This window comes from Euwallacea similis, chromosome 32 (genome assembly GCF_039881205.1).
Source record: "Euwallacea similis isolate ESF13 chromosome 32, ESF131.1, whole genome shotgun sequence".
Classification (NCBI taxonomy): domain Eukaryota; kingdom Metazoa; phylum Arthropoda; class Insecta; order Coleoptera; family Curculionidae; genus Euwallacea; species Euwallacea similis.
Window position 1 is genome coordinate 789,094 of NC_089640.1, and position 15,938 is coordinate 805,031.

A 15,938-nucleotide genomic window follows, 5' to 3' on the forward strand; every position below is an offset into this window, starting at 1 on the left:
CACCTCTTAATACACCAACTTAATAGGTTCTTAAGCAAAATTTGCACCCTTTCGCGTTTCTTCCTGGTCCGGCCCAAAATTTTACATGGAGCGCATTCTTAAGACTACTAAACAGTGAAATAAGCAGTGGCGTAATAAATTTCAAATGATAGTCACAGTTATAACTTTTTAAAAATAAACATTTTCAATAAATAATTTTTAACAACCCTTTTAACTGGGACTTGGTACGTCCCTGATCTTACATATAAAGCTGTAAATGTTTTAGAGGTTTTAAAGAAACTGAAAGCTTCTAAAATACGAAATAATCAGTGACGCATCAAGCTTTAGAAAATAGTTGCAATTTTAAAAAATTAGATACCATTCTTCAAAATTATACAGTTTTAAATTGAGTTAATTTTCTATGGTAATTTAATTGTAATGCGGATCTGATATTTCATTGAAAGGACTATAATAATGTGCTTTCTTAAACCAATCTTAACGTTTTTAAATTACCAAAAACCATTGGCGTTCCAATCTTTTGAGAAACGTTTGAAATGTTTGAAAATTAGGTTTTTTCAAGATAATTTATTGTTACAGATCTGTTTTTTTAATTTCTGCAAATTTGTAAATTTTAAATAAACCTTGAGATATGTAGAACGAAAAAATCAAAAGCGGACTAATCTCTTAATGGAAATGAATTGTTAAAAAAGATAGTAGCAGGAAAAAGACAGTCGTTAAAAAGACGGGAGAAAAACAATTTTCTTTAAAGAACAATTTGTAAACAACTTTTTAGTACATTTTAAAAATTTTATGTTCGTACGCTTCTGCGTGATAAATACTTCATGAAAGGTGGGCATACAAAGTTTTAACGAAGCTTTAAGGATTATTAGCTATAAAAGAATCGGTGACACATCTGACCCCGTCAACGAAAGCTGAATGTTGGCATTATTCAGAAGTAAACACGGATACCTTTTTAAAGGTCAATTACTCAAAGCACAGGCAAGTTTACCTGAAAGATATCCACGGAAACCAAAAAACTATGTAGGAAACCATTTTAATTTATTCTTCTGTTAAAAAGAGATAAAATCTCGTTGTCTCCTTCTCTAGTTTTCAGGGAAAATTTTACAACGATACTAAAATTTAATTCAGACCATGCTTTTAACCTTCTGTAACCGCTATATCTATGATATTTAGATCCAATTTCTTAGGTCAGCTTTAAGCTGCAATTAAGTCATTTTGGGATTAACCACAAGAGATATCTCGAATCACAGTTTGTTTATAAGTCAAGAATCCATGAAAATTTTACCTGAACACTCATCCGATAGGTTGTCTTCATCCTGAAAGCTATTCCTGCAACATCGGCTGCATCTTGAGCACATCTCCTACTTGATTCTTAAATTAACGCGACAGAGGACCGAAAAGAACTAAAACTAAACTCTTCCTAGTCTGGCCTGCAGAGTGGGGTCCGAATAAAATTATATCCTAGTCCGAGGTAAATTTGGATGGGACATTTGTGACTTCACGCCCGATTTAGCACCAATCCATTAATGATGGTTTTTTGAGAAAGAGACGACGATAATTGCCAATTAGAATTTCGAGAAAATTAACACTGAGCTGCACGCAAAGTTCTGAAACAATAAACTTTCAACAGTGTGAACCGCAGCCCCGAACAATATGGACAAACAGGGGTGGTCTCTTTCATATAAACACCGCAAAAGTCGCATATTTCATTTTTAGGTCACATCATACAGGCCAAAGGCCTTTGTATTGTTTGATTTCGTGCTACAGTTGGTTGTAAATCAATATGTGACATAACTTTTAATGTCCCTATTTGGAACATTATCCCGAAATCTCCCATCTGCCGGGCTAAAACTGGAAACTAAAAGCGGCTCTTTCAACCCCCGACTGAAATTCGAAAGGGCGCGAAAAAATGAGAGAACAAAAACAAAAGACGCGGTCTGCAAAGGGCGAGAAGCACCGCATGACTGGATTTTTGCGCGAATTCGTCCCTCCCTAACATCCTGCTTTTACTGCACCCCGTTAGAGGCCGATAGGGGTGGTTAAGGGCGAAACGTCACAAAATTTCGTATTGGGTTACGTGCTTAGATGTAGGGCAAGTACATTAGGGCGAATCCTCACGTGTGAGTTATTATGTGAGAGCCAAAAACAATATGACATATGAATAATTGATGATGGTCGTCATATTTTATCACCCCAGGGACACATGTTCTTACGGACGTCTAGTGGTTCGGGATAAAAAATAATCAATGATATAATATTTAGGTACAGGGTGGTCCCCGTAAGATGGTCCATTAGCTTATCTCAAAAACCGTAAGATTTAGAAAAAAATTAACATAAAAGTTATTCAGTTTTTCATAATTTTTAAAAATGTTTTAGAAGTTACAGAGTGGTCTAGAAAACAGTAGTTTGACAAAAATACATTTTGTTAAAATGGAATAATAATATACAGGGTGTCCAAGAACAACTTCGATAAAAAGAAAGAGGTGATTCTACAAACAAAATTATGAAAAAAAGTTCCTATCAACTTGTGCCTGGAAATGCTTTTACCGCTCTTTAAAGATTGCAGCCTAAAAACGGATTTTTTATTAATTACTCTAAAACTACTTTAGATCTGCTCTTCAAATTTGATACACGAATTAACAATGATATTTACTATTTTCATAGACTAAGTGCATATCCGCATATTCTTCATTAGTAAATGAAACCATTTTATAAACAAACGTAAACTAATAGATTGTGTATTAATTCGGTGACCGACAATTTGAATAATAAACTTTAATCTTACTTTTAAGTTAATTAAATCGGAACCAAAGACACACAATGACACATTTGTCAATAGTTATTAATCGTATTAACATTATATCATAATATTAGTCTCTTGTTTAGAGAGCGTCTAATCCTTTTTTAGGTCGCCATCTTTAAAGAGCGGTAAAAGCATTTCCGGGCACAAGTTGATAGGAACTTTTTTTCATAATTTTGTACATAGAATCGCCCCTTTCATTTTGTTGAAGTTATTCATGGACACCCTGTATAACTCTCTATATTTAATGTTGCTTTATGTTTTCTTCTTTGTTAGTTTTGAACGTAGCGTATTTTCTACCCTAAAAACTGCTTAACTTATTTATTTAAACTGCTTAATCAAATTTATTTCCTAATTATTTGTTCTAATAATATCTGTAATATCTGCTATGTATGGAATAAAAAAAACTAATAATAGGTTTATTTTGATTTCGCCTCATTACAGGCTATTCGAAATTATGGAAACACTTGTCTATAAAATTACTGGAATATTTGTTTTCACATAAAACAATTTCTATGTATGTCCTGTCGACATTGAAATTTGGGTCATTGCATATTAATTTTGCCTGATCACACAGATATTTTACAATCCTCTTTTTTACCATAATTGGACGGTTGAAGTAGTAATTCAATATGCGAGCATGATAATAATCCAAACGATTATTATCATGCTCGCATATTAAAAAAAACATCATCAATATATCTCCAGTCACATAAAGGTTTAAAATTGTAATATTAAACGTGATTAGATTGAAAATTTTTCATTAACAAATTAATAGATATAGGAAACATTGGGGATCCCATTGCTATCCCATGCTTTTCCTGATAATTATTATTAGATATTGGCGATAAGTCGTCCTCGCATAAACTTTCAATAATTTTATTATATTGTTTATATTTAATTTAGCGCGATGTCCAAGATTGACGCTATTTTCAGGCATACTTTTGGCAATTGAATGTGTTTTATCAACTAGAACTTTCGTGAATAAACTAAACTTATCAACGTGAGATTTTAGTCAATCTATATCTCCTAATTTTTTTTTAAATTTATTCAAATGTTTACTAATTGGTTTAGGATATTTGGTAAGAATCTAGACTAGACAGTGAGTGTATGAATGAGTTTATGCGTTTTTGCTATCAATTCACGAAGTCTTTTTAGTAATTCTGGAATAGCAAGGAATTTAAATTTCTTAATTGCAATTTTATAGATACTACAAATATATACTTTCACATATTTTAACAAATTTTGCATACATCTGAACAACTTCTGGGTTTTTTAAAACCGAGTTTAGACAATTTTATGCAGTGTGGTTCCCGCGTACTTTAGCGTTCTCATTAGAATTGAAAGATTTAAAAAGTGGAGAAGAATTAGATTTTTTCTTTTTAGATTAATCGGTATCCTATATTTTGCACCAATCTTAAAAAACAAATTATACACTTTTGCATCGATACACAACGTACATATAAATAGGCATTTTAAAAAACATATATTCTTCAATTTTCAAAAAACTCATAAATTATCTTTCTCAAAGATAAGAGCTATTCACATTGAAAATCGCCGATAATCATGATATGTTAATTACATTGAAGGTTCCCCGCCACTTTTACTTAAGATAGCCAATTTGAAAATCCATTGTCACGAAGTGTCAAGTGCTCTCTAGTAAATCTGGGCGTAACACGTCAATTTATTTTAAAAATTAGGGTTGTTCCAAATATCATTTAATGAAGGAGTTGAATGTGCAACAAAATTACGCAAAAAGACACAATTTAAACCCTTTAAAAAATCGTATGTTATTTTGTAGAATAGAAAACATCACTGGTTTTTTTAGTTAGAAATGTCGCAGATTCTCTAATCAGTTTGAGATTAACATATCAATGTATTGCATGTAAATTTCAACGGGAAGGTCTCAAACTGAATTTAATGAGAGCTCAAAGATCGAAGATCATTACGCAAAAAGGCTTTTTCTTCAGAAAATTGCATGTAGTTCTCTAGAATTACATGAAATCGAGAAACTGCCACTAATTTTTGCAGAGTTAGAAACGTTGATTATTACTATAGTAGTTATAGTTGGATTCGTAAGTAAATTTTTCATAAATCATAGTCGTAGCAAATAAGATTTGAAAAAAGATTAAAAGGTCCAAAAATTCATAAAAGCAAGGTAATTTTTAGAAAATTTTATACGATGAAAAGGTAATTGGTTTTAATAGAAATAAAAATGTCGATAATAAGTAATAGCAGTAATAGTATCTCTGGGATCGACAAGTATCTTCTCAGAAATCAAAATCGTCCTAAAAAGGGGTTGAAAAGAGGGTAAAAACTCAAAAAAATTGCATAAGTGAAGCCCTTCTTTTGGAATATGTGTAACTTCCCGGAATGAGAAAGGCTACTGATATCACTACTACTAGAAATGTCGAAATTCTTTGAAGAAATATGGGATTCACAAAGTGAAATTTTCAAAAAGAAATGATAATATTTTTAAGTAATGCGTTGTTGCTTAATGTTCCATTTTTTTATGGACAGCCACAGCCCATGTAATCCAATTATTGCAATGTAGAAAATAATCACAATCTTCTCGACTTCGCAAAACAAAGGTGTTATGGCACTAAGGTAAAGAAATTCGCTATTTACTCGCTTTATTCCCTCTCCTCTGACAGCAATAAAAATATTTCCACCAATATCACCTCTGGGGAAAATAGCTATCGCGCTCATGCTGGTCCCTGGAGCATCGTAATCATTGGATAATAGCAGAAACGTGCTGGATGCATGAATTCCAGTCCAATACCACTTTCAGTCCAACGATAAATATTTGTTCCCTGTGTATTACAATTTATGTTACCACTTGCATTCATCCTTATAGAGCTGCTGACCCCCCCTCCCTTTTTAAGGTTAAATCTAAAAGTGATAAATGCAAAACGGTTTTCCTTGTCTTCAGATATTGGTTTTCTCACCCTAAGGGTTGATTCTGCTCTTGTGCCAGGCCAGCCATGAAAACGTAAACTCAATAAGACGAGTTATTAGACCTGGAAATCGAAGAGTTCCAATCCAGATCACACAGTGGTTCAAATTTACTTCACAACAGAAATAATTAAGTTTTTTCCTGCTAAAATATTATATTTTTGAACAACCGTGGTAGGGATATCATGGTTTGAGTTTCCCCCTCAAAACAGACTTTACTTTCATCCAATTAATATATAAGCAAAAATATGCAGTGACCCCTTGTCACCTTTAAACAGATTTCAGATTTCGTTTGAAAGTATCTTCTTGTCTCCCCCTATCTTCTCCTTTTGCTCAGAAGCATGAAAAATGTTACTGGCTTTCTCCCCATTGTTGCTTTCCCGAAAGATTAAAATACTTCTAATTCAATGATTATACTAATTCACTTTCACCCCCCGAAAGAGAAATCGTTATAAATAAGGGATCATAAGCGAAGTTCCAGCTTCAGCTCAGTTCTCACATTTCCCTTGACAGCCATCCTTTTAGGCCGGCCCCAAAGCCTCCAAAACACGGATACGAACGGACAGATAATTTTTTGGATACTTTATTCTCCTTGTCATGTAGTTCTGGCAGGTTATCTTGATATTATTATATAACGTGACCTTCGGGTCTAAAATACGATATGGGGATATTCCTCGATTGTCAGCGCGGGATCAACAGCGAAAGCGCTATTACTCAACAAAAAAAAAAAGGTTACTCTTCGATGAAATCTAAGACATAAGTTATGTTTTATAGATGGCTATTTACCGGTCTAGTTTAAAAGATGGAAGATGATATTTTCCTTTCAAACATCTGCGAAACCTCTCCTATCCCAAACTAACAATAAGTACAATCACTGAACTAAAACCTATTTCTCTCCCTTTCTCTCTAGTTCATATTTGTGGTAAGAATATTAATATTGGGCTACTGTAATTAGATTAGTTAGGGTCATTCTCCAAGACACAGGAGGAGGAACGTATTTTTGTGTCCTTATTTCACGGACCACGATAACTATCCCTCAGTAGTAGTGGTCCAGTAGTAGCAATTACAAATTGTTATAGACAGGCTAATTTTCACAGAAACATTGAAATTGGGCTCGATTATTGATCAGCTTCTTGGTATCTTGAGGTTAAAGTTAACCGCATAATAATAGATTGGTCCTAAATTTGCATATGATTCCATAGTTATTATGTAAATACATACATCAACATCTATAGTTACATTGCCCTCAATCATATAGTGTTTGTTTATAGCATAACGTTAAATAGAGATAAAAAATAACACTTTCTCCCGACACTCGCTTTGAAGTAATCCAAAGAATATTTAAATAAAGCGGCCTAGAGCTTATTCTTGTAAGGAATCATATGAATTATCAGATATTGGTTTTAATTGAAATATTGTAGCTTATGGTGGGGGCATTTTCGCAAGTGCATTTCAAATACTTTTCCTCAGTTAGGGATGATTATGAATAATATAATATAATAAATATGATTATGTTTATTAAATTAAGTAATTAGATATTTTAAAAAAATATGTGATTGAGGGCATATTATAATAAAACTGCTGTAAAATTTAAAAAAATGTTGGACATCTCTATGCTTTCTGAACGTAAGAAGTTTAACAAGCGATTTACTTAAAGGCTTAAGGAACTGCTTCTACATATTCTCAAAGATTAGAAACCCCACTAAAAACATTGACATAGATTGCTAAGTACTTTTGCCATTTCATTGCAACTTTATACTCCCTGTTTTTTACATCTTGGAAACGAAATTATATTTATTACTTTCTACTTGCTGCAACGCCTTAATTGTTACTTTTTCACACTTACCTCTTACAGACACACATTGCTTCCACACGAACATTACCTAGAAAATTCCTAAAAAGTTCAACTATAGTGGCACTTGCTTTGAGCACATGGCAACTAAGACTAAAGAGTTGAGGAGGAAATCAATATCCAAAGAATTTCTCGTTATAAACTCAAACGGCAGCTTTGAAAAGTTTAAAGTGTTCGGATTAGCCCGCTTTCGTTACTTTAAGGAATTACCAAAATTTCCAAGTTTTCCTACTTGAGCTCGGGCATAATAATTAATTTAATGGCTGGGGTTTGACGAAGCTTTCCTGATTTGATTTGAAGTTAGGAATAAAATCCAATATAAGCTCATTTTCTGAATATAACTGACATAAAGAAGATACAAAAAAAGCGAAAGTTCAAACGAAGGGATATTTTTACGCATGCCACAATCTTGGATTGTATGATGCACATTTCACTCACAAACACCCCCGAAGTTTCCCGGTCTTGGGGGTGGAAAAAGTGGCAACTTTTCGAGCGATACCTGTTGTTGTGCCACCGGAGGGTAGACACCCCAGACTCCGTGTTGTCGGGAGTGAAACTTAATGCTCAAAAGTGCGCATGGGCGTGGGCCACATGTTTCACCTGAGAAATTAACTGGGTTATCGGTGTGGGCTGACTGGGCCGATATGTTTATGTACAACTCTCGGTATAACAATTTACCAACCGGCACGCTAACATGGAAAATCGTTTATTGGGAATTGATATGGGCCATGGGGGTTGTTTTCTGGGGTAGATTTATTCAGATTTTTACACCTAAAGTAAGTTTGCAACTTTTCAGGTTGAATTATAAAGAAAGAATAGTATAAAGAAAAGTAAAAAGTCCTGATTTGTCTTTTTTTTATCAAGGGTGTTGTTGCGAACTCTCCTTTTTTAGTTTTGAAAGTTTCCATATCCAAGATTTTTTTGGTGATCAATCTCAAATTTCTATATTGCAGAATCGACGTAATTTGGACTAACAAGAAAAAAACACCGCCACTAAAACATCACTAAAGATCACAAAATATTGTGATATCAAATGTTATGTGTTCAGACCGTTGCAAATTCTGCTGGCGTGGATTTCTTTTTTCTCATTATGAAAATTTTTCTTGATCCGGAATATTCAGAATTAGAAAAATTCTGTTTTTACGAAAATTTTGCACCATCACTGGAACCATTCCAAAAAGTTTTTTCTCTCAACATAAAACATATAGGGTAAATCATATAGGGTGAAGTATATTTTTTTAAATGAACTAATCGGATATACTGAGAAAATCAATTTTGAATTGGAGAACTGAGGTTTTTCGCCATTTAGACCCATTTGAGCTTAACATTTCAAAAATAATACTTTGGAAATAAGGTCTCGTCCTGTCTATTCGGTATTCAGATTTTTGAGGACAGTAAAAAGTTCCAGTAAAACACAAATATCCTTTTGATCTTTGACTGCAAACATTGTTTAAATTCAAGTATCAAATTTCCTAATTTTCTACGTTTCAGAACTGTTTATATAAATTTGTAGATACTTCTACATATAGAAATTTTGATAATACAATTATATTTATTCTTATTTCTAAAAGTTACTCATCAAATTCTTAATAAATAGAGTTAACTTGTAATCTTAAATCCTATACAGAATTTTATCCAGATTATGAAAATTTAACTTCTAAAGGGCTTCATTATGACGAGCTGCGGCACTTCAAATTCGAGCAACTTTCACTTCGGAATTTGCCTCTTCCATTCAAAATTCAATTTCAAGACTAGAATCCAGAATACACTACCACTATACTTCATTTTCCAAAGGGAAGTGATTTTCAGAAGGGACTACTTCTTCAAAACTCAATATCAACATTGATCCAAAATATGTGGAAAAAATTATTTTAATCTTGGAATGGTAGAATTTTTGAGGTAGATCCAGGTTAGAATCTTTACAGAATATTCACTTCTATGCTTTAGTTTTTCATACCATATCCACATGTTAATATCAGGATTGAATTAGAAATATTCCCAAAATTTAAATAATTCTACAAGGATATAAATGTAAATTTGAAAAACTTAATGACAAAAGAGGAATTTCTACATATCTAAGTGATGGCTGATGAACATGAATAGCTAAATTTATATTTTTAATTATATTTATATTTTTTATAGTGAAGAAATTAATTGATTATGAATGAGAATATTTAAAAGAGCGCTTTAATTATACAGATGTTTTTTCAAGATTGTAACTCGATCTCTCCAAACATTTAACTGACGGTCAAAGAAAGAAAAAGTGATAAAATATATTTAATAAGTTTTCCAGTTTCTGGAAAAATAAATTCTGCAAATTTGATTTCAATATAGACTCTCAAGAGAAAGCTGCCTCTACTTAGATTTAAGCACATTCCACTTCTGAATTTACTTTTTCATTGCTATTTTTATTTTATAGCTCTCTTCATTGAATTTTCACTAAAATTGTTTTGAAACGGTTCCCAGATCCAATTTTTAGCAGCATTTCGAGATATAAGGAAGAATTATTTTGAGGGACTTCCACCTTCCACTGCCCAGATCCATATTTTAGGTCTTGTACTGAACTAGAAATATTTAGAAAATTCCAATCATCCTGGACAAATAAATTGAGATACCTCCTGAATTTTCTTTAAACTTCTTTTTGAACGCGAAGGAGATTAAAATTCGATGATCCAGATTTGAAATGTTAATGAAAGGGAAATTTTCATACTTTTGAGATGATGAAAAATAAAATAATCATGTTTTGGAGATCGAATAAATCTAACATTATATGCTTTCCATTGAAAAAAAAAGAAGAAACCTTTAAAGAAACCTTCGCATATAAAGACTCTTTTGAATATCAAAATTGTAAGGTTCAAGTGGTTCTCCGGTCCTGAACATAAACTTCAAATAATAATGAGCTTTCAGCATTGAAGCTCCTTAGGAACTTTATAGTATCTAAATCAGTATAATGAAGATAAAATTACATATAATAAAATTTTATGAACCATAACACTAATCCCAAAGCAATTTCCCTTCTGAAATATGTTTCATATTGAAAAATGTGACACAAAAAGTGTGTGAAAATATACTGCATTGGCTTTCTAACTTTTAAGGAATCATATAATTCTTAGGGCAGAATTTCAGATTTTTGGCTCTTTTATCCAAATTCTACATTCAGAACCAGATTTATCCACATTTTTAAAAAATCAAATTTTTTTGATATATGAAATATATGAAACGAAAGTTTTGAGATATTCTTTAATAGAATTTGAATGGAACTTGCTTCACGTCCATTTGGGAAGCAATTTTTTTTTCTACACATGGGACGTTCTGCTGTCCTAACCTGTCCCATGTAATTCTGGCATAATGACAAGAAACGAAGCCTGGCCAAAAAATAACCTCATCATTGGTATGATGCTGGTTTACTAAATCAACTAATTTTGGCTGGCAATGTCTTGCAACTAAATCAAAATCCCAAGAGAATTGTTAGAATACCACAACGTCCCAACTAAGGACCCAAAAAATTAACCCCTTAAGTGTGCCTTAGGTAAGACCCATTTTTTGATTTTATGGAATGTTGAGTATGTAAGGAAAAGAACAGCTGTATCGTAAAATCTTTTGGTAAATCCTACAACACAACCGTTCAATGAAATAGAAGTTATCTCTGTCCAAAGTCTTGTAAGGCAAATTCAAACTAAACTGCAAACCATGAAAGATAGTGCACTTTTATCCATCATTTAACTTAGGTTTGTGAATTTGTACGATTAAGATGTCAGAACAGTTTTGAAATATATATATTCCCAAAACATCCGTTTAAGATTGTCTCAAAACTTCCGTTACATACGTTTAAATCTCAACATCCCAACGAAATAGTCCACTCCCCATTAAAATTCTACGCCATGAAACATAGACTTGGGGCACTTTAACTGGCCGAACAGGGCTCGCTGACACGCTGGACAGCGTCCAACTTTATAAATGGACATTGGCGTTTCAATGCGGCTTTATGAGTGCTGCATTGGGTAAATTTAGAAATTTCCCAATTTTATGCATTAAAAAAGTTGCATGTACATCATGTTTGGATGGGTTATGTAGGTTTGAAACATTCGCCTCGCCAAAACTGATGATGAATGGTAGTAATCAACATAGTGGCAAACTTCTGTAAAAGTCTATAATTACCACTTACCTCCGTCTCTGCCGAATTTTCTTTTCTTCTTTGACGTAGAAGAGCTCTGCTTTTGATTCGAGGAGGACTTGTCGCACTTGTCTTTGTCTTTGTCTTTGTTTTTCCATCGAATCAACATAGTGACAGTTTGTTTAAAGTCTTTTATAGTTTATTAGCACATTCCGAGGAAATCTGCAAATCAAAAATATTACTTTAATTCGAAAAAAGGAAAGGAAATTTAAAGGGATGCAGTATAAAGTGAGCAATATTTTTGCTAAAGGGGCTCTACAATACGTATTTCGCCCACACAACTCCTACACCTCGAAGTCCTGCTTCGTAGGGCAGAAACGGCATTAATGTTTTAAATTTTGAATGGGTGAATCGATACGGTAAGGTGAAATTAGGCAAAAGTGGGTCAGATGAGATGATTGTAGGAGGGGAATTCATGTTATGGTTTAAAGGGCAAATTGGTAAGCTATATATGAAAGTTCTGCGAGTATTGGAAGGTAGATATAGACGAAAATCTCGATTAATTTGACTATTAAGTTTTGTTTTTCTGTGATCAATTCATAAAAAAACTGCATGAATTAAAAGTAAGGAATATCGGAGGAAATGAGCAAATTTGTGTATAAAAATTAAAAAAGACTGAAGAAATTAAACAACAAAGAGAATGTTACAATAATTCCATAGAAGCTCTATCTTACTTAATGAACTTGAATATGAAAGTAACAAATGAAGGAAAGCTGAATAGAAAACCAAAGAAATTGGCTAAGAAGAAGGGAAAAATATAGGAAGAAATTGCATCTAAAAGATCTTACTTCTTTTAAACTGTTTTATTTTAATTAGTCTTACAGCTTCGTCTGCACGTAACGTTTTATTTTGCCTCTTCTGAGAAAAATACCGAGACTAATAAAAATCCTGCTGGCACGCTGTTCAAAATTTTACTCTCTTGGGCGTAGTCAACTCATTCGCAGTCTTGTTTGTACACAAAACTCCAGGTTCTCATCTCACAAGACTCAGACTTGATCAAGCATAGTATGTACGCAATATTTTATCGTCAGCTTTGCATGATAATGACAGGTTTATCAAAGAACTTGATGGTTGTAAACAGATGGTCTGATGTTTTGCAGGAACTGCATTCAGTTTAACGAATATGGAAAAGAATGGTGACCTGGAGCTTTATGTACAAATAAGATGACAAACAAGCTGACTGAATAAAACTTGATAGAAAGTTTGAATAGTATAGGGGAACTTACTCTCGTTGGGTTTGAAATATAAGAATTTTTAACAGAGACAATGATGCTCAGATAGACGCAAAAGTCGTGGAATGGCCTTCATTAGATTGTAAGGCTTAAAGTATGTGTGAATTTCCAGACACAGGGCAATCCAGAATGATGTGGCATAATTTGCCTAGTTTGATTTTGTTATGTCATATTACATAGAAAAATATACTCGTTCTCTCCTGGTATGTCTACAGCCGGTAAGAAAATTAAAGTACAACGAAAAAATATTGCAATATCTTAAAAAGAGAATTTCGCTTTAGAGTTATTTGTCTATAGTGTATTTAAGGTATCCTTGATGTAAACAAAAGCACGTGATCGGTGGTCAACAGCAATAAATCAAATATTCACTGGACCAATAACAACGCGACAATCAAGAAGCCGAATCTAAATCATTCGACATTTTTGTTTACAGCGCATTTGATTTAAAATGTGGATTGACTATATGTCCAATACTTCGAACTTAAGAGCAACATAAACAACCTACTTTTCTATTCTTTATTACAGCACGTAAAACTGAAAGTTATTTCCTTTTTAAGCCTCAATATTAAACCAAAAGAGACACAAATCAAAAAGACAAATAAATCGACACCAAGACGGTACTTAAAAATCATTAAAATTGTCCTAAACTAATTCTAATGATTTACATTGATTTGTACCGAGTGATTCGCAATATAATGAGCATACATCAGGTGCATGTAGAAGACTTTAAGGCAAGTCGATTTTTCATATGAAACTTTCTCATGTCTATGGTTGCTGAGATATTGGCCTCAGAAAATGTTTTCAAGAATTCGAAAAAACTGTATTTCAATCATTAAAATCGAACAACAAAAGTTGTAAAATATTTTTCTTTGGTTGACATCTTTAGTTGGGAGAAACATAAAGCGACTTAAATTCAATTTTATACTTTTTGTTTATTTTTGTCAATTTTCGAGAAACTTCGTTTTTGAAATAACTCCGATTATGCGACAGGGGTGAAAACTGATTTAAACAATAACATGTAAGCTTATAATAGCGAGTAGGCTCTGATACTGTTGCTTTTCAATTGTTTTGTTAACCGAATGTTATTGTTATCAAATCTGATATTTTCAACGAAAATTTCTAAATAACATTTTTTTTTAAACACCGCCATTAGCCAGAAGACTGTCATGAACTTTTGACAATTTCCAGAAGAAGGCGGCAGTCAAACGTCAAAACGATTGACAGCTTGAAGGAGCCAGCCGTTATTAAATTGAAAGGTTAGTTCTAATTATGATTTCCATCTACACTTATTTTCGAATCTTTGGTTCCAAAAGAAAGTCGTTCAAGCATAATATGATTTCCCATTAACCTCGTCAACTCCAAGCAAATTTTTGTAGTATTTTTTTAAGCCCATTTATCATAGACTGCTTTAGCACTTAAAACGTATAATCACCAACCCCAATAACCGATCCATCTCAATAAAATCAATAAGCTCTCGGCGAAAACGAGCAGGCAAATGCCTCTTGTCGTCTTCAAAGCCTCAATTTAGAAAATAATTTAAAGGACAGAATTTAAAACGAAAAAAAAAAAAACGTTTTTAAAAGCTCTTTTTGGGCGATAATTGCTGAAGCTTTTGGGTTAGATTCTAACACTATTGGGCAAATCTCTAAAATTTCCTACAGCGACATTGAAATAACATTAGATTTAATAGGGTCAATGAGGCTTAGGGCGTCACCTCACTCAGCTTTAACAAGGGTAAGATATTAAATTGACGTGGGAGTAGGATGGAATTGAGAACGATCTAATTACATTAATAAGGAAGTTCAGTTGAGTCTTAGCTCAAAAATTAACTACTTCAGATGTTGAAAACACGACCATTTTTCTACAACACTACAGAGATACTTACATGGTATATGCAACATCTGGGGGTGCAAAGGGGGCAAGACACAAACATTTACAAGATAAGGTTAAAGGCGGGTCTCTAGACTACCTACAAGAGTTGATTGTGCGCGATATTTACATGTCGATGATGATTAATATGGAAACAACTACTACACGCAAATAAAGGGGTGAAATGAAGGGTTTTGTTGTGTCGCAAAAGAACGTCGGAACTCGCGAAGGGCCGAGATAGGGATCCGATGGACCCGCAGCATCCTGTGTGACGTAACTGCGAGCAGGATAATCGATAGCAACGCCGCTGGAGGTGGTGCGGCGCGCTTTCGAAACAGTCGCAGGGTGAACGCCCTAACCTACCCTTAAGGCTCGGGGGAGGTTGCGGGAGTGCCCGGGATAATGTGACGTTTGTCTTCGATGGGGGTGGGTTTTGAAATTTCAGGTCTTAGGCGATTTTTGGAGCAAATGTCTAAAAAATGCATAAAAATTATAGAAAATTTGCTCGAGTTTGAGTTTTCCTGATGGAATGGCGAAGGATCTTTATCCTACATAAATACGCTTTCATCGTTATTGAGAAATAAATTTGACATCTCAAAAACTATTAAATAAATATATGTAAGTGTCTCAAATGAGTATTGGTTCTTGGCGTATTTTACATACACTGCAACTCTGATTTATTGCATTAATGTAAAATTCAAAATTTTCTGTAATGCGATATGATCATCTAAAAATCCCCTATTCAAAACTAATTTATCCCAATACAAAACTGCCAATTTACAGAACTTTAATTGGAACGTTTCAGCGTATTGTCTATCCGTTCTAGTTGTGGCCCTCACGTTTCAATTTTCCATTTATATGATAATACCCCAAGTTGCAAACGGAAGGAAACCACCTTTTGTGTTTTAGTTAATTGATCTTTGAGTTTAGAAATTAATTTTCTAATGGGGTAGGGATGTTACAAATTATTGGAAATATCTTATTTCATATTGAGTTGTATTTTTGAGTTCATATTAACAGTAGTGACATATTTTTTTCATGCAAGCAAACCCATAC

At 33.3% G+C, this 15,938-nt stretch overlaps 1 protein-coding gene across 5 annotated transcripts in view; it reads right to left on the reverse strand.

Annotated features, from left to right (window-relative positions):
* The window catches only part of LOC136418091 (coiled-coil domain-containing protein AGAP005037), a 90,500-nt gene extending 75,342 nt beyond the window's left edge, over nt 1-15,158 (reverse strand). For 3 of the 5 annotated variants that reach the window (XM_066404028.1, XM_066404025.1, XM_066404023.1), the window contains exons 1-2: nt 14,899-15,158; nt 11,773-11,943 (exon numbers count right to left, since the gene is read on the reverse strand). In XM_066404028.1, the coding sequence (XP_066260125.1) occupies nt 11,773-11,890 (118 nt within the window). In that variant the 5' untranslated portion in view covers nt 11,891-11,943; nt 14,899-15,158. Of the gene's footprint in view, nt 1-1,285; nt 1,614-7,601; nt 8,107-11,772; nt 11,944-14,898 lie in introns of those variants that run through there. The other 2 variants (XM_066404030.1, XM_066404026.1) reach the window with 2 other exon arrangements.
* Nucleotides 15,159-15,938: the final 780 nt, after the last annotated feature.